The sequence below is a fragment of the Nicotiana sylvestris genome, chromosome 5, assembly GCF_000393655.2.
Source record: "Nicotiana sylvestris chromosome 5, ASM39365v2, whole genome shotgun sequence".
NCBI classification, from domain to species: domain Eukaryota; kingdom Viridiplantae; phylum Streptophyta; class Magnoliopsida; order Solanales; family Solanaceae; genus Nicotiana; species Nicotiana sylvestris.
Genome location: NC_091061.1, coordinates 115,610,736 through 115,630,477, shown reverse-complemented (window position 1 = coordinate 115,630,477; position 19,742 = coordinate 115,610,736). Strand labels below are relative to the sequence as shown.

At 38.9% G+C, this 19,742-nt stretch overlaps 2 protein-coding genes across 2 annotated transcripts in view; one reads left to right on the top strand and one right to left on the bottom strand.

Annotated features, from left to right (window-relative positions):
- Positions 1-15,624, top strand: part of LOC104222704 (protein CHROMATIN REMODELING 20) — a 44,236-nt gene extending 28,612 nt beyond the window's left edge. Inside the window, exons 19-25 of the mRNA XM_009773976.2 lie at positions 5,138-5,273; positions 5,766-5,824; positions 6,037-6,260; positions 12,040-12,243; positions 12,326-12,404; positions 12,485-12,753; positions 14,908-15,624. Of these exons, the coding sequence (XP_009772278.1) occupies positions 5,138-5,273; positions 5,766-5,824; positions 6,037-6,260; positions 12,040-12,243; positions 12,326-12,404; positions 12,485-12,753; positions 14,908-15,331 (1,395 nt within the window). The 3' untranslated portion in view covers positions 15,332-15,624. The remainder of the gene's footprint in view (positions 1-5,137; positions 5,274-5,765; positions 5,825-6,036; positions 6,261-12,039; positions 12,244-12,325; positions 12,405-12,484; positions 12,754-14,907) is intronic.
- A 189-nt stretch (positions 15,625-15,813) lies between these two features.
- On the bottom strand, positions 15,814-19,209 carry LOC104222703 (hypothetical protein At1g04090-like). Its single transcript, XM_009773975.2, has 2 exons — positions 18,695-19,209; positions 15,814-17,618 (listed from the first exon to the last, which is right to left on the bottom strand). The coding sequence occupies exons 1-2, from the start codon at positions 18,804-18,806 to the stop codon at positions 16,012-16,014; spliced, it is 1,719 nt and encodes a 572-aa protein (XP_009772277.1). The 5' UTR covers positions 18,807-19,209; the 3' UTR covers positions 15,814-16,011.
- Between the last annotated feature and the right edge of the window lie 533 nt (positions 19,210-19,742).

Genomic DNA, 19,742 nt, shown 5'->3' with positions numbered 1-19,742 from the left:
ATGTTTCTTAATTTACTGGTTCTTTTGGATGAAATACAACAACAATAACAACATGGCCAGTATTATCCTACAACGTGGGGTCCGGGGAGGGTAGTGTGTACGCAGACCTTACCCCTACCTTGTGAGGATAGAGAGGCTGTTTCCAATAGATCCTCGACTCAGGAAAGTATAAGCATCACATTAATGAAAATATAAACAAGAAGGAACAATACCAAAAAGTTCTATAAAAGCAGAATAAAAACAAGATTACAAGGTGATCAACAATGAAATAAAACAACGGTTAGTCATAAAAACTTACTACCAACAGAAAGCGAGACTGCATGCCAATACTAATGTTATAAACACTCTAGACTACCTACTCTACTACCCTAATCCTCGACCTCCATACCTTCCTACCAAGGGTAATGTCCTCGGTCGGCTGAAGTTGCGCCATGTCTTGCCTAATCACCTCTCTCCACCTCTTCTTTGGCCTACGTCTACCTTTGCGTAGGCCCTCCAATGTCAACCTTTCACACCTCCTCATCGAGGCGTCTGTGCTCCTCCTCCTCACATGACCAAACCACCTAAGCCACGCTTTCTGCATCTTGTCCTCAATAAGGGCCACACCCACCTTCTCGCGAATAACCTCATTTCTAATCCTATCTAACTTAGTGTGCCCGCACATCCATCTCAACATTCTCATCTCTGCTACCTTCAGCTTTTGGACATGAGTGATCTTGATTGGCCAACACTCAGCCCAATACAACATCGTTGGTCTGACCATCACTCTGTAGAACTTACCCTTAAGTTTCAATGACACCTTCTTGTCGCATAAAAAATCGGAAGCGAGTCTCCATTTCATCCATCTCGGCCCAATATGATATGTGACATCTTCATCAATCTCCCCATCCCCCTGAATAATAAGACCTTAGGTACTTAAAACTTCCTTTTCCTAGGGATGACCTGCGAGTCCAGCCTAACCTCCCCTTCCCCTCCTTGAGTCTCGCCACTAACTTACACTCCAAGTATTCTGTCTTGGTCCTGCTAAACTTGAAACCTTTAGATTCCAAGGTCTGCCTCCGTAACTCTAATTGCGCGTTCACACCGTTTCGCGTCTCGTCAATCAATACATTATTTTGGATGAAATAATGTATATTAAAAGTCCAAAAGTTCAACCTAGCGGTAAAAAGCTGCAAGTGATAGTACCAACCTTTTTCCATTGGGAGAGCTGGACACAGAGCCACTATCACATACTTATCCATCATTGTGCCACAATGGAGGAAAAAAGAAAGTTAAAGCAGGAAGATCCCTGGGAGATGTGTTAAGCTGGCGTTGTTTAATGCATTTATTGATGATGGAGGGTAGTCTAATTTTGAGGACCCTCTACCTTCAACCATATGATTGGAGTTTCGAGTCACCATGGAAACAAAGTGGTGGAAAGGGCCACTACCAGGCACCTGGTTCAGATGGGATTTTGGGAGTTGGCTGGGGGACGGGGGACAGTTTTACCGTATCAAAAAAAGTCAACATCTCTTCTAGCAATATTAATATATGCTTATTGCTCAGTGTTATCAAAAGCAAAAAGTGCAAAAAAGCTCCAAGGTACATCAGGGCTTTAAGCGCAAAGCCCAAATAGAGTTGTGTTTTTAATGAAGTAAGGCGCAAATACAGAAAAATACAAATATGCATGTGTAGTCCAAGACTAATAATTATAAGCATGAATAACAAATATATAGATAAATAAATTAAAGTTTTCTACAATAAAGTGAAATATCAATTATTTAGGTTTGCCTCTTCACGATTACGGAAACGCAGTTACATAAAAAAAAAGCATGCCTTAGAGCCTTGATGACAAGGCTAAAACGCCCACTAAGCAATGCGAAGCGCTCAACATGTTTTGAGCCTCGCTTTAGGGCTTAAGCGCGCCTTAGACAATAGTGCTATTGCTCATGTTAGTGTTGTTCTATTTACTATATTTGCAGATTCTTAATTTTAACTGAATACCGTAAAACGAAATTCTGAGGTCAATTCAGATAATTTTTCTATCTAAAGGTAAATTGGTTGGATCGCCTTTCACAAAGACAAAGGTGGAGGAATCAATTTTACAAGTTTTAGGTTCCTTGTAAGAAGAGCGAGGATCGTAATAATTAGCCTTTAGTTGTAAACACCCTTTTGGCTTCCAGCATAATCTTTGTGCTGAAGATTGTTTTAAAATACTGGAAATGTTACTTTGTCACTGGAAAGATAGAACATTGTCATTCCGTTTGCTGTGGACCCTGGCTGCCAGGCTAAATGATAACTTCTCTGAATATTTATCATACGTTACAAATCTTTACTGGATAAGTCAAAAGTTTTTAAGAATCTTGATCACTATTCATCTCAGAGGCTCGTTATGTAAGATGGAATCTCGTCTAGACAAAGTAGGATCACTTGATTTCATAAATGTATTTCTTGTTCAACACAATCAGAATATAAAATAACTCAATAAAGATAACTACTACCTTTTTTAATAAAGTGAATTATATTCATAGTGAGAATGCTCCTGTATACAAGAGGTTTACCAAAAGTAGAGAATCTATAGCAAGATAAGATTCTGTTCGAAAGACATCCAATCTTATATACAAATAGGAACCTCATGGATGCACCAAAAATACAATGAAAACAAGAGGCTATTCCTTAGATGTGCAAATTAAGCTCATTCCCTTCAGAAACTCTCCAAATCCTCTCTCGCCATGCTACCCACATAAGTGTTACTGGAGTAACATACCCACAATCGACGTGTTCACCTCATCCTCTAAGGTCCAACCAAATAGTGCATCATTCACCATACTTTGTCATTGTCTATTGTATTCAAACCATCATAAAAGCTCCTATGATAGGGGCGATGTTACCTGGAAATGCAGTAAGAGATGATCCCCGTACTTTCGCGAGTGTTATCTCATGAAGCACCAATTGACATATATGATTCTCCTCTTTCTCAAGTTCTCTGCTTTTTGAGTTGCAACCTTAGCCTCCAACCCAGAAAATAGGCACACCTTTGTTGCCTCTCTAGGCATCAATACCGACAAACAAGGAAAAATCAACTTCTCTCTAGCTAGTAACTTTCATCGGTAACTTTTTGCTGTAACTCCCATCTGCAGGAATCTCGGCTCTCTACTAGTAATCTCTGAACTTGTTGGACAATAATATCCTCTGGGCACGAAATTCTATAGGTGTTCGGAAAAGTGACCTTCAACACTTTGTCGCCACACGATCTCTCCTCCCATGAAACTAAGCTTTCCCTCGTGCCCCATCCTAAACGAGATACTTCTACTAAACTCTTCTCGTCACTTCGTAATATTCTTCGGTTGCTGTATCCAATAGGAGCAATGATTTTCTTGGTTCTCCCTCCCCTTCTATGGTACCATATTTGTCCGTTGCATGCTCCTCTGTTCAAATCTCCAAAGCTACTTTCCTAAGAAGGCCTTGTTAAAGATGCTTAGATTTTAACGTTAACTACCCCACACTAACCTGGTAAAGACGTAAAAAATACATAACTCAACGGTGTAGATTTCCTATAAAATCTAGTAATTCTCCATGCAAGCGCAGTGTATGCTTGTGATGATGATCGCAACTAGGATAACTGGATAGTTGTGGTAAGTTGAAGGTTAGCATGAAACCTATTTATTCTTGATGAGTTCTCTAAATCTTGAGTAAGAGGACCTGGATAAAGCAGAGTAATTCCTAGGATTTATATGGCCAATCGCAACTATTTGGGGATTGAGCAGTAGTTGATTGATTGTTGCGTTTTAGCTTCATTTCTTTTTGTTGAAATGTGTCGCCATCTCATCTAAAAGCTTAGCTGTTGCATCAACCATACTTTTATTTACTTAATTGTATCTTAAATATGCCCTTTCATGTGCCAGCTTGATTCTTTTTGATGAGTCAAGCGCATTATAATTCTTTTTGATAATGGGTGGTAGTAAGTCTCGAATCTAGAACCTCTGCTTACTCTGATACCATGTCACGAAATGGAACTTGAGCCTAACTCAACCTCAAACGTTAGCCTATGAGGTGAGGATTGCCCAAAGACCATATTAGGAGGCAACAACCTATCTCTCAACTAATATGGGACATTTAACACTGCGGCATGGTTAGGCCTTCCAATTGGAGCATAGACAACATAACATGGAGGCCCAACATGTGACACACAATAACATGGATGGGTTTGCTCTGAACTTGTTGAAGTTTGTGACCATCTCATCTAAAAGCTTAAGCCGTTAGAGAGAGCATACTTTTATTTACTCTATTATGTTTTCAACACTCTTTCCACGTTTTCTTGAGCCGAGGGTCTATTGGAAACATCCTCTCTACCTCTCAAGGTAGGGGTAAGGTCCGTACTCACTACCCTCCCCAGATCCCACATGTGAGATTATACTGGGTATGTTGTTGTTGTATGTTTTCAACACTCTTTGTAAATAGAATTTCTTATTTATCAAAAAAGAAAAAAGAAATAATAGAAGTTCCTTTTTGTTCTTTTTGTTTCTTGTAATAAATATACGACCGACATGAAAGTAGGTTTACCATGGTGAATTCTATGAAACCTGAGCAGATAGTCGGACCAGGATAAAGCGGAGGAATACCTAGGATTAATATAGCCAACTTTAACTATTTTTGGGATCGAGCTGTAGTTTATTGATTGTTGGTTTTTAGCAGCGGTCATCATGTTTTCTTGTTCGTTTTTTATCAGAAAAGAAAAGGAAATAAATAGAAATTTCTTTTTCTACTCTGTTTCTGGTAATGAGAAGCCTCGATGATAAACATCCATCATATTGGAAGCCTTGATGATGAACATCCATCATTTTGTAAGGCTGTGGTTGGTCTAAAGGATCAGCTCCAGATGGATTTCTCGGTCATCAAAAAAAAACATCCATCATTTTGTAAAATAAACAATATAGAGTTTGTTTGAAAATTGAACTTTTTGGTGTTTTTGGTTACTTAGCGGCAGTGGGTCTTCTATATATGCATTGATAGGTTTGGTTATATGTGCGCGCACAGACACAGATAAATATATAAATGTATGTGTGTGTTTGTTGGTGGGATGTGTGGGCTAGGACTCTGGGTATGTGTCTAATGCTTAACTCCTCTCTTTGATTCTGTCGACTAATACTGAATATAGATATGGAACCATCCTGGGATTTTGCAACTGATGCGAGAAAACAGAGCCTGTAGTAAGCCTGAGGATGCTGTTGAGAATTTTCTTGCCGATGATTGCTCAAGTGATGAGAACACAGATTATAATACTGTTCCTGGAGGTACCTTTTGTTTCCCCTCACTCTGGATAGAATGTAACAACTATCGATGTTTTATCTTTCGGTAGTTACAAAATTAAAGGATCTCTTTTATGTGGAGCCACTAGTATTTTGATATGCAGCTGTCTAGGCATCCAGAGGAATCTTTGAATTGAGCTATCGTGCAGTTGGATGTGTTTCTGATAAAAGTAAATTGCATATTAATTTATACTGTGATAGTGTTGATTCAGTAGATCAATTGGCTGTTCTGCATTATATGTTGAATTTGCATACAGTGTCTGCAATTGACTAAAAGTTACGGAAATATTTCACCTGCTCCTGTTCTGATACTAGGAGGAATATCTGGCTTCTATATTTGTTTCTGTGGCCTGCTTTCAATGTGTTCAGGATAATAGATGACATCCGGTCGTATTAAGCACTTCATTAATATTTTATCAAAATGAAAATTAGCCTCTCTTTCATCACATATGGATATCTGCCTGTCAATTCTTGCAGAGAAGCTGAATAGCAACAATGAAGCTCTCAGAAAAAATCATAATGGCTTCCTTCATGGGGTAATTTCCTGCTTCCTATTTGCTGACTTCTGTAATTTTGTTAGTATGGTAATTGATGGATGTGCAGGAAACTCTTGCCATCTGTCTGTAATTTACGTTTTGTTTTGTATCTACAATTCAAGGTATATGTGGTGGTTCCATTTGTTTCTACAGTTTTATTAGTTTTTTTAAATGTCATCATTAATATCTTAGTTCACTCTTTCATTTTACAGGATTGGTGGAGCGATCTTCTAGAAAATAATTGCAAAGAAGTTGATTATAGCGGCAAAATGGTTCTGCTACTCGACATCCTGACAATGAGCTCCAATGTTGGTGACAAAGCACTTGTGTTTAGTCAGAGCTTGTTAACTTTGGATCTCATTGAACTATATCTTTCAAAACTATCGCGCCCAGGGAAAAAGGGGAAGTACTGGAAGCGACGGAAAGACTGGTACAGGTGTGTATGCCTTGTTTACCTCTTGATGAAAATTACCTCATTAGTTTTTTTTTTTTTTGGTAAGTAAAGATTTTATTTACCGGATAGCAATATGTACAAGCTCACAAAAAAAGAAAACAAACTGAGACTGGACATAGCCCCAATCTCCACTTCCTTATCTACTCAACCCCGTCTTACTAGCATTGACTAAGGATAGAAGTTAAGAGCTTCAATCTTCCTAGCTAACTTACTTTTCATGGATCCTCTACACACTACTTCCTAATGATCTGCCTTGTAAGTACCTCAGTTGGCCTATTCTTCTCAGAGCTTAAGTGAGAAAATTATTGTTGTGCGTCATTCCAGCAACTTCCGGGAAGAAAGACCTCGTGTCGTGCAATTTTCCGGCGACTTAAGAGGTTGTCCGTAACCAAAATCACTTTCCGTTGGTGTTGTGCAAAAACCAACACCACCACAGGGTTCCGAGGACTTAGGCGACCAAACCCCACCAAAGGTCTCCGGCAGCCGACCACTCACGCGCCGTCACGCACGGATCGGAGCTCTGTTTTTCCGGCGAGTCTTTCTCCACGCGCCGGCGCGTGTGGCCTTTTCCCGGCCAGATTTCAATTTTTTTTCTTCAGGCAGCCTCTTCGCGTGGCCTTTCCGAGCCTACCCATCAAGTTTACATTAGATTCCGACGACTTTTTTATTTTTCGGCGAGCTACAGTGTTTCAGGTGAACAGTAACAGTCAAACTGTGATTTCCAAATAATTTTCTGACCTTTTCCGGCGTGAACATTATAATGTCATTCTTAGACTCACAATTCGTTGGATCGAATGCATTAAATCCAATCCATATGGTTTCTTTACCGGATTATATTGAGTTCCTTCAGTACAAAGCACGTAAATAGACATCTTCAGGATTAGCCTCCGTTGTTCCAACGAATAGTAGCATGAATTGTGTCTCCCAATCTTCACCTTCTGAGTCTTGGGCCATTGATTCAGGTGCATCTGATCATATTTCTGGCAACAAATCTCTTTTCACTAGTATCTCATATTCTCAATCTCTTCCGACAGTCACAATGGCCAATGGGTCTCAAGCCATGGCAACTGCAATAGGTCAAGCAAGTCCACTTCCTTCCTTACCTTTAGACTCAGTTTTTTATGTTCCTGGTAGTCCTTTTAATCTCATAGCTGTTTTCCTTACCTTTAGACTCAGTTCTTTATGTTCCTGGTAGTCCTTTTAATCTCATAGCCGTCAGTCGCTTAGCCAAATCACTTAAATCTGTTGTTTTATTTCTTGATGACCTTGTTTTTATACAGGAACGCAGTACAAGGCGGATCATTGGTACCAGACGTGAATCAGATGGACTTTATTACCTTATCCTTGCAAAATCACATGGACTCGCATCTTGTCTTCCTCCAATAACTTCTCCCGTTACTGATTCACCAGATTTATTACATAAACGGTTAGGACATCCCAGTTTGTCAAAACTTCAGAAAATGGTACCTGACTTATCTCACTTGTCTACTCTAGAGTGTGAGTCGTGTCAGCTCGGTAAGCATACCCGCTCCCATTTCCCGCGGCGTCTTGATAATCGAGCCGAGTCACCTTTTTCTTTAGTACATTCAGATGTTTGGGGTCCTAGTCGGGTTAGTTCTACCTTAGGATTTCGCTACTTTGTCAGTTTCATTGATGATTATTCCAGGTGCACCGAGATATTTTTGATGAAAAATCGATCTGAGTTTTCTATTTTCCAGACCTTCCACGCTGAAATTCAAACTCAATTTGGGGTTTCTATCCGTACATTTCGTAGTGATAATGCCCTAGAGTATTTGTTTCCCCCATTTTAGCAGTTTATGAACTCCCATGGGATTATTCATCAAACATTTTGTCCGTACACATCCCAACAAAATGGGATAGCTGAAAGAAAGAATAGACATCTTATTGAAATTGCTTGTACCCTACTCATACAATCTCATGTTCCGCTGCGTTTTTGGGGGATGCAGTTCTTACATCTTGTTATCTTATTAATCGTATGCCATCTTCAGCTATCCAAAATCAAGTTCCATTCTCTGTCCTATTTCCCCACTTACCTTTGTTCTCTCTTCCACCCCGTGTCTTTGGGAGTACGTGCTTTGTTCATGACCTTACTCCAGGAAAAGATAAGTTAGCTCCTCGTGCTCTTAAGTGCATATTTCTGGGTTACTCAAGAACGCAAAAGGGATATCGATGTTATTCTCCCAACCTTCAACGATTTCTTATGGCTGCTGATGTTACCTTCTTTGAAACCCAATCATACTTCACAGGTCCAGTTAATCACTTAGATATTTTTGAGGTGCTACCCGTTCCTTCTTTTGGAGATTCAGTCCCTATCTCCCATTCATCTTCCTCTATAGCTTCACCGCCTACAGTTCCAGTTGCAGCTCCACCACCAATAGTTCCGGTGTCACCACCGAAACCAGTGCCACCCCCTAGTCCAGTTCCACCAACTATAGCTCCAGTGCCACCACCTAGTCCAGTTCCACCAACCATAGCTCCAGTGCCACCACCTAGTCCAGCTCACCCTTCTACAACTCCACCACTCTTGACTTATCATCGTCGTCCGCCCCATCATCAGGCCCAGCTGATTCACGTCCTGCACTTGACCCTGCTAATACTGCGGACTTGTCTCCTCTTAATCAACCGATTGCACTACGAAAAGGTATATGGTCCACACTTAATCCTAATCCTCATTATATCGGTTTAAGTTACCATCGTTTCTCATCATCCCATTGTGCATTTGTGTCATCTTTGTCCTCTGTTTCCATCCCTAAGTCTACGGGTGAAGCACTGTCTCATCCCGGATGGCGACAGGCTATGATTGATGAGATGTCTGCTTTACATACGAGTGATACTTGAGAGCTTGTTCCTCTTCCTTCGGGTAAATCGACCGTTGGTTGTCGTTGGGTGTATGCAGTCAAAGTTGGTCCAGATGGCCAGGTTGATCGACTTAAGGCTCGTCTTGTTGCCAAAGGATATACTCAGATATTTGGACTCGATTACAGTGATACTTTCTCTCCTGTGGCTAAAATTGCATCCGTCCGCCTTTTTCTATCTGTCGCTGTTGTTCGCCATTGGCCTCTCTATCAGTTGGACATTAAGAATGTTCTTCACGGTGACCTTGAGGATGAGGTTTATATGGAGCAACCACCTGGTTTTGTTGCTCAAGGGGAGTCTAGTGGCCTTGTATGTCGGTTGCGCCGGTCCCTCTATGGTCTAAAGCAGTCTCTAAAGTAGTGGCCTTGTAAGTTCAACACATTTATTCAGGAGTTTGGCATGACTCGTAGTGAAGCTGATCACTCTGTATTTTATCGATATTCTGCTTCAAATCTCTGTATTTATCTGGTCGTTTATGGTGACGATATTGTTGTTACCAGCAATGATCAGGATGGTATTAGTAAGTTGAAGCAACATCTCTTTCAGCACTTTCAAACTAAGGATCTGGGCAGATTAAAGTATTTTCTGGGTATTGAGGTCGCTCAGTCTAGCTCTGGTATTGTGATCTCACAACGGAAGTATGCCTTAAATATTCTTGAGGAGACAAGAATGACAGGTTGTAGACCTGTTGACACTCCGATGGATCCGAATTCTAAACTTCTGCCAGGACAGGGGAGCCTCTTAGCAATCCTGCAAGATATAGGCGGTTGGTTGGTAAATTAAATTACATCACAGTGACTAGACCTGACATTTCCTTTCCTGTGAGTGTTGTGAGTCAGTTTATGGATTCTCCCTGTGATAGTCATTGAGATGCAGTTGTCCGCAGTCTTCAGTATATAAAATCAGCTCCAGGCAAAGGCTTATTGTTTGAGGATCGAGGCCATGAGCAGATCGTTGGATACTCAGATGTTGATTGGGCAGGATCACCTTCTGATAGACGTTCTACGTCTGGATATTGTGTCTTAGTAGAGGAGGAAATTTGGTGTCTTGGAAGAGCAAGAAACGGAATGTGGTTGCTCGGTCTAGTGCAGAAGCAGAATATCGAGCAATGGCTATGGCCACATCTGAGCTAATTTGGATCAAACAGTTGCTCAAGGAGTTGAAATTTGGTGAGATTAGTCAGATGGGACTTGTGTGTGATAATCAAGCTGCTCTTCATATTGCGTCAAATCTAGTGTTCCATGAGAGAACTAAACACATCGAGATTGACTGTCACTTTGTTAGAGAAAAGATACTCTCGGGAGATATTGCTACAAAATTTGTGAAGTCGAATGATCAGCTTGCTGATATTTTCACCAAGTCCCTCACTGGTCCTCGTATTAGTTATATATGTAACAAGCTCGGTACATATGATTTATATGCACCAGCTTGAGGGGAGTGTTAGTTTCATTGTATAAATAGTAGTAAATAACCCTAATCCCATATGTATTAGGAGTAGGACATGTATTGTATATATAGGGCTCATTGTAGCATTGTCAATTAATGAATCAATAATATGTTTTCTCCCGTGCTTTCTCACAGATACCATGTTAAGAAAATGGTTCTTGAGCGTCGCTCAACTTCAAAAGCCATCTTATGAGGTGCGGATTACATAAGACTATATAAGGAGAAAACAGTCTACTCCCTCTACTAATCTGGAAAAATCTAACACCATACTGTATGCTCAAGCATGTCAACTAGAGCATGGATAATATAACATGGGGCCGAACATGGGAAAATACAATAACAGGGATGGTTATCCATTGATACCATGTAAAGAAAATGGACCTTTGTCCTAACTCAACCTCGAAAGTTTGTTCATGAGGTGAGGATTGGCCAAGATCAAGAAAAGGACTTCTGCTTACTCTAATACCATGCTAAAGTGTAACCATCTCATTTAAAAGCTTAACCTAGTAAAGAGAGCATAATTTCATTTGCTTAATAATATCGTCTAATAGCGTTGATGTGGAACCCATCTTTTACTGTTGCATTTCTTGCGAATTCATTTCAATATCATTTGAGAAATACAATCCTTGAGAATTTGATTGCCCGAGTTTGTCTTCAAGGAAAATTTGGCCTATTCTTTGGAGAGATAAGATTACTGACCATCTAATCAAAGCAAAGAGGAACCTTTCCTCAGTTGACATGAGAAAGAAAGGAAACAAGCCCATTGATTCACCTATCGTGTGGCTCATACCTCTACATCTTTTATCTATAGTCTGGGGACTGCGGCTCATAACTACTAGCTATCCAAGCGAAGGCTCAAAGAAGCAGACAGTCTTCTTGTTAGCCTTAGTAATTAGTTTGGCTTTTCGTATTCATTTATATCTCATTCTTAGAATGGAGAAAGAGCTTCTGCACTGGAGCTCTTTTTTTGGGGGTTGTGGGGGGAGGGGTCTCTTCCTTTTGATTATGATAAATAGAATATCAAAGTTAATTTGGTAAACTGGACATCAATTAAATAAGTAGGTTTATTTCAAAGGAAGATTTGCCTTAATTAATTTATCCTCAAATTCCATCTGAACTAGAATTGCCAACGTTTCCTCTTTTTTTCACGGATGTCTTCTTTGGAACAAAAGTAACCCATTGGTTTAGAAATTATAGTTTTATAACATAAAATTTCATATTATGCAATATTTTTGTTAACTTCTTAGTCAAAGTTCGTCCGGTTTGACGACCAGGAAGCCAAATATCACTATCTTTTTGGAATAGATGGAGAAGGTTATGATAATGGGATGCTAGTGGTGAATGTTATTTTGCTTAACTTTTTTTTGAGGATGTGGTTTGTCTTCTATTTCTTGCTTTTATGTCACTACAAAAAATTTCTCCTCCTTTTGAACAACAGGATTGATGGAAAAACAGAATCATCTGAAAGGCAGAGACTTGTTGATAGTTTTAACGACCCATTAAATAGAAGGGTTAAATGCGTTTTAATATCTACTAGAGCTGGATCTCTGGGTATCAACCTTTATGCTGCTAACCGTGTAATTATAGTTGATGGCTCTTGGAATCCAACTCATGATCTTCAAGCTATATATCGAGCTTGGAGGTATGTCTTTCAAATTTGTGTGTAATAAAACACCCAGGTTTCATTGGAATATATATTGAGCCAGAATGCTTGTACATCTTAGGTATGGTCAAACAAAACCTGTCTTTGCTTACCGTTTACTTGCACATGGAACGATGGAGGAAAAGATATACAAGCGTCAGGTAAAAAAGAATAATCCAAGAAGAGCTCATGTCAGAATAGCTTTTATTTCATGAATTATTTAAGTGGATAATTTAAGCAGGTAACGAAGGAAGGTCTTGCAGCACGGGTGGTCGACAGACAACAAGTACATAGAACTATATCCAAAGAGGAAATGTTGCATCTTTTTGAATTCGGAGATGACGAAAGCTCTGATATACCTCTGGAGTTAAAGCAAGCAAGAGAACATGCTGGCGAAGCAAACACAACTGTAGATGTTGGAAGTGTTTCGAAACAAAAGTTAACCTTTCCAAATGGAAGCTCTACTTCTGACAAGCTAATGCAAAGTTTGATTGACAGCCATCATCCACGGTATGACGTTCTTTTCTTGCTTTGTCATATTAACAATTTCTTCGGAACATATATTTTGTCGTTTTCTGTGTCTGTTTTTTTCCCTTCTAATAAATTTCACTTTTTTTTTTCCTTTCTGATTCATAGTATAATAGTCTGTTTTCTTTAGACTTTGGAGAAAACATCCAAAAACCTCTGAGGTCGACTGATTAACTTTAATTAGAAAAGGTCCAATTTGTTTTTATTTGTCTAGTTCAGTTTAAGTAAGTACCCCATTCCTATTTTATTTTTTCCTTTTTATGCATAATCCTATCCATATCAACAAACTTATTGCTTGGAGAAACTGGGTGTCTGGAAGTTCTTCATAGTTCTCCTTTATCGCAGTGTTCTTTAAGATCTACTTGTTTATATGTCAACGTTGAAAGAGACCGGTAGTTTCTGTAATCAACTCGGGTGTTGTTGTCTGATTTCAGCCTTGCACCAGCTGAAACAGGAACAAAAGCACATAACAATTCATCAGCTGGAGTGAGAGAATAGGACCGTTCATCACTTTTAAATGTGCAAGTACCTTGAACTTGTTAAACTGACTTTTGTCATCCAATAAATAATATTTCCCTTTTCTACTCTTGTTTAGTTTTAGATTTTTAAGTACTGGATAGAATTACATAAATTTAGATGTGTATCTTCATGCTCATTTTGTTGGAATGTTATTGTATTTAATGAGCTTTGCAAGTATTTTAAGTTAACTATATTTTGTTGTGAATTTTGGTTTCCAAAACAAATTTTTTTCCTTGTTAGATTGATTTTGTGCAAAAAATAGAAATACAAGTTTTACTGGCTCATTTTTGTGACATCCGATAGCTGGAATTGATATATTGGGTTTTTAGGTAACTTGACTGTTAATCGTCTTAAACATTGTGCTTGTTGGATGAACAGGCAAACAATAAAAATGATTGACTGTCTTTCTCGTTTTGGATCCAATATGAGTTGAGATTCCCTAAAAGCTATAATGCAACTGACATAAGTTAATTGCTACTCTTTTTTCAACTCTATCAGATGGCCTTTCATCCAAGAATTTCATCTGGATTCTTTTTATTTGGAAAGAACCATGTACGGACTTTTGGAAAGAGGGTTACTTTTCTCGACTTTTGGCTAAGATGAACCGAGAATAGTTTAGAAAGAGAATTGACTGTATAGAAGATATCTCATTTATGGTTGAAAAAACTTCAACTGCAACTTTATTCCTCTATTGGATTACTTATTTTGCACCTGGAGCTTGAGGCAAAGGGAATAAATATAGGTCTGTAGGTCTAACTTCTCTATTAATTTATTTTGAATTGCCCATTTTTGTGATGCAACTGAATGTGTGGTAATCTAGCTTAAATATCCAGGTCCTCTTGATCTGACTTGACCTACCTTGTCACGATATCCATCTTTCAAAAGTGGAAAAAAACATAGATCAGCTGATTTCTTGGCCGACTGGGGTCACTTTGTTCCTATTTTAGTATTTGACAGGCCCCATTGGACCTTAATATTAGTACAGTGGTCCGGCTAAAAATTATATGTAACTAAATCCAGGCACTAATGCCCCTACTTAACCTATGAAAAAAGAAACGATGAATTTTACCAAGCACCTTTGGTTCTCTCATATGTCGAGCTCATAATGCACTAGAATTTTTGAGCAAATGCTTTTTGTTCTCGGAGATTCTCCATATTTTACTGCTCTAGTTTCGCCAATAATTTTGCAGTTCTTTCACTACTGAGCTGACATGTTGACTGCATATGTTTCCTCCAGAACCAAGTATACCCCACCTTTAATACAAGTGTTAGCTCTCTCTAGAAAGACCCACATTTTTGACTTGGGGTTATATGATGAGCTGCTGCTTCTCCTCTTTTCTGTTTTTACTTTCTTTAGGTGCTCTCTTTTTTATTTTTATTTTTTATATTAATGCAGTGGTTGTCAGCTAAAACCATAACCTACAATGTCTAATGGGTTAAAGGACATCAAGGCATCTGTCCCTACTTGTATATTTGTTAGGATGGTCTTTTGCAGCGAAGCATTCAAGCTTTTGAATTTTTTTCTGGGTGTACTTTTTTACTGGGGCAACCTATTTTAGTCGATAAGTCACTTCGTTAATAAAAGAAGAGCGTTTAATAGGTTACTCGTTTCTTCAGGTGGATTGCAAATTATCATTTGCACGAGAGTCTCTTGCAAGAGAACGAGGATGAAAAGCTATCAAAAGAAGAGCAGGAAATGGCGTGGGAAGTGTATCGGAGATCTATTGAATGGGAAGAGAGGCGAATTTCGCCTGATGAGCCCGTAGCTGAGCGTCAGCATGTCTCTACTTCTGAATCATTGCCAAAGCAAAAGCCAGTGGTTTCCACCGCCAGCCTTTTGCCGCCAGAGGACAGTAATCTTGTATTTTCAATGGGGAGTACAAGATGCCGTTTGGTGCCAAGGAAGTGCACAAACTTATCACATTTACTTACACTTAGAAGTCAAGGAACCAAATGGGGTTGTAGCACTGTTTGTGGGGAATGTGCTCAGGAGATAAGTTGGGAGGGCCTTAACAACAGGGATGGCAGATCAGCAAAGTGATGCTGTCTATGTATTTATACTAATTATCTTCTTTTTGTTTCCAACTTTTGTTGCAATTCAATATAATTTTAGGGGTGAATAGCATTCTGTTTCATGTTTCAGCCATAGTTGGATGAACAATACTCTTTTTTGGATAGGGTAAGGGAAGGGAAGGGAAGTGCCTTTTTGGAGATAGGCCTTTTGTAAAGTTAAAATGTTGTCATCAATTGTATTTTGACCACAGAGAGGAGAAAACAAACTGGTTGTAGCGCTTGTCGTTTTGCAAAGAAGAAAAACCCTCTTTTTCTGCTCCACTTGCAGCAACAGAGCATGTCTGTTTAGTTGTGCATGTTTTCTATTCTATAGGAAGGGAAACTTCTTATTCTGATTTCAGCCTTCAGTGTGCTGATTTATGCTGAATAAATCTTGCGCGACAACTTGAAGATGGATCTTAATTAGTTTGTAGATCTTGAATTTGATTACTGTGAAAAGGACATTAATCATGCAAATGAATGTTTGCTCTTAACATTTAAATAGAATTGGATAATCCATCAATATAGATACAATGGATACCTAAGCTGGGATTTTCATTAACCTCCAGTATAGGAACTACTAGCAGCTTTCTCACAATCCAATGTATGCAAGAAATGGTGGGGATTGGACCAATTCACTAATAGGAGCACAAACACATTGCCTACCCACTACCATCTTTCATCCCCCAACCAATTGTCCTTTTCCTTTGGTCCTGTTGGCCCTGCTTCACCATATAGTTCAGTTGGAAATAACTCAATGAGACTCTCCACAGAAAATCTCATAAAAAAGGGCAGATGCTTGATTATTTTTTCAACTTCTGATCGCCCATCGTATATGATGGTTGGACCCCATTCCCTCATATATTGCAACCATGGTGGTTCTGAAACAACTCCCTCTCCAAGGTATTCAGCAGCAATAATTTGATATTTGCTACTAGAGTCTACATGGTATTTGCTACGTGCACAATCGTTCCTCACTCCAACCCCGAGTTTAGTAGAGCCTTGAAGATAGCAGCCGGCATGTGGGAAACTTGCGTGGCCATTTCTTGATGCATATACAACTGACTTGTTTCCCGCGATGAACTCCAAGTTGCAGGCGTCTAGCCATTCACCACCACTATGCTCCGAGAAATACACACTCGAGAGCTCACCAGAAAAGTTGCTGATACGGAGTGTATAATGCTCCCAATCACCAACATGCTCTCCTACCTTATTCAAAGCAAAACTCAACAACCCAATCTTAAGGGTAGCCGGTCCATTGAAAGGGCAGAATATCCACATTGCAATATCCGTGAAGGTTCCTCCTAAAGCTGGTTTAACATGAACATAGAGCTCTGCACTCTCAATGTTCCCACATTTGACATTGGTTCGATTTGCATCATCCTTATTTGGCAAATCAAGCCAATATTCACCATCATTTTCTCCACCAGCAGGCAAGTTTGAGCCTTTAGAGTCGATGGCTGTACCACTATTCCTCCCATCTTCGTAGAGGAGAGCTCCATTAATGAAGAACCACGGGACTGAGGAGGGCAAATAAATCTCATCTGGATGAAGATAAACTGTCGGTCCATAGTGCTTGATGAGCGCATGGATCTGCTCAAGATTGGGCATGGCATGTAGGGAAGAGTCGAGATTTTTCAAGCATGCAATATTATCGAGTTCATCTCCAAAACTGAAGGTTGTACTGCAGAAGAATGTACCAACAGAAACCCCTTTACACAGCATGCCCCTCTTGCAAGGTCTTGTTTTCCAAACTTGAAATTGGTCCCTCGGGAAAATGGAATCTGAACTAAACATCATCTCACATGCCTCACATTTTGCTGTCAGGTCAGCACGGACACATCTAACTTCATCAGGATCAGGTTCATTAGGCTCAACAGAAGCCACGAATCCCATAGATTTGTAACCAACTGGTGCATTTGGCATCCAAATATAACCGCTTCCATTGTATTGGGAGTCTGAACTCCAAATCAAAGTATAGCTCAGAGGTTTTTGAAGAGCAGGAAGCTTTGAAGATGAATCTTGGACATTGTCTTTTGGGTTATGATTCACAGATAAGTCTTTGGCAGCAAGAACATAGCCAGTTAAGTGCTCACCATCTGGCTGACAGTAGTGACCGAGGCTTGAAAATCCTTGTGGAATTTCATCCGGCTTATAAAAGGAGAAGCAATTTGATTTCCCAAATGATGGGCTGCAACCCCAAATTTTCTTGAACTTGGTGATTTGAACAACTTCAATTTCACCTAAGCATATTCTTCCTGTAGCAAAACCTTTGCCTACAAAAACAGCACCTGTCCATTAGCAAACTGAGCAATTGTTGCAGCACTTCCGCATAAAGCTTTTTTCATGGAATCCCCTTCTCTCTATTCTTAAGAGTTTTTCTTAATAATGTTTATAATATGCATATTAGAAGGATTTTCTTCAAAACAAATGAAGAACCAGCTGCCATTAAAAGCAAACAAGAACAAGAAATCGACCCCCATCCCCTGAGCCGGCTGAAGCAAAGAGGAATCAAAGATCAAACAAGAATCTAGAATCAAATAATGCTCATTCACACCTATATAAGTCCATTACTAGTTGGATTTCTTATCTGCAATAGCTCTAGTTTTTTGTCTAATATCATTCAAACGGAACATATTGTTAGTTAAAAACATAGGAAAACACAATCAATGTTTCCTAAAACAAGGTCCTAAAATAAAAAAATGGAGCAGAACCAAGAATTTAATCCAAAATTTGGAGGGAAAAAAACATAAAACTAATTCTTCAGCGTGCAGATTTGAACTTCCAAGTACTCACTATTCCCATTCCAGCCAAACCTTTGACCAAGTTCATGAATAAAACACCATATTTTTCCCATGGTTTGACCAAGTCTTAAAGAGAATAAGCAGGAAATGAACAAAGACTTTCTTTGTCCAAAGTGAACCTTCTTCCCAATTAGTCAAACTCAGAATTAAGAGGAAGAAATAGAAAATTAGAGCTCCTGGAGCAGAAATTTTGATAGTTAAAAGTGATAATTTCATTTTCTTGAAACACCTCCTATTAGTGACATGATCTTCTGCTTCAACTAAAATAATGGAAGAAAATAAAGAACTCTACAAGAATTGAGTTAAATTAAAGTTAAAGGAACCATCTTTTTTCTTTTTCAAATAAATGATCAATCATCAAATCCACCATTTCTTGAAATGTTTTAACATACAATGCAAAGAGTTACTTATTTCTGTGTGTGAAAGAGAGAGAGAGGAGAGAGAAAGGTCAACGGAGAGACTAGTGACAAACATACAGCTTCTCATGAAAGAGAAAAATAAGATGACAAAATTGAGAAAAATACAAAAATCATTTGAAGCAGATATACCTTGAGGCCATTTAGGAAGGGGTGAAGGCAAAGAAAATTTCTGAGGTTCAACTGGATAATGATCATCAGTGTCATTGTAATTGTCCCAACACCAACACTCCCTCCCAAACATACTTCTTAGCTTTTTCCTCCCTCTTCTCAATCACAACACAAAAATGGAAAAAAAACTCCAGAACCCCACAAAAATATTTTATCAAGAATTTGCTCTCAGCTAATCAAGAAGACATAAATAAGAGAAAATTCAGCTTGGTTTGGGGTGGTAGAAAATTCAGCTTGATCAATAGAGCAGTCTTTCTCTCACTCTTTCCAAAGCCTGTTTTATGGAAGATCAAATTCTCATCTTTGTATGTTTGGCAACAAAACAAGAAGATGGTTTTTTCGGTGTAGGGGTTGAGTAAGCTGGAAAAAAAAAGGGAGGGGGTGTTGGAGTAAGAAGAGAGCAAGTGGAGAAGACAGAAAATATAGAAGTTAGGACTAAAATAAAGAGGAGAAAAAGTAGTTCTACTTGCCTTTGTTTGACGTTGCTTTGTACCTGAAAGGTGTTCCAATATGTGGGGGTGGAGAGGGGGTGGGTGTAGTTAATTTATATAAGTATTACTCTATTTATTATTTTCTCTTTTTGTCAGAGGTGTCAGTTCACTTTATTTGTAGCTATCAGGAAATATCTTCTCCTCGCTTCGGCTTATTTTGCTTGGTAGATTTAAAAAAAGACTATATAATTTGGGATCCTTTAATACTCTTTCCATTTCAATTCAGATGGTGCAGTGGGATGTCGCACAAATTTTAATTTTTTTTTTTGAAACATATGATTCTAAAAGCTTAAAAGACAAAAGTTTTGCAGGACCATAATACTTATGTGGCTATAAAAACTTTTATTTAAGGATAAAGTGGGTAAAATGAAAAGTTTAAAATTAAATGGTTTCTAAATATAAAAATGTGTTACTCTTTTCGGTTCATAATAAGTGATCAATTTGTTTTTAGCACGCCCATTAAGAAAATACAAAATTCTGTACAAAAATACCTACTATGACTAAACTACCCCTAATTA

Coding starts and splice junctions, on each gene's coding strand:
- LOC104222703 (XM_009773975.2), bottom strand. CDS start 18,806: ATGTTTGGGAGGGAGTGTTGGTGTTGGGACAATTACAATGACACTGAT. Junction 17,619..18,694: donor CCTTCCTAAATGGCCTCAAG/GTATATCTGCTT, acceptor CTGTTTTTGTAG/GCAAAGGTTTTGCTACAGGA.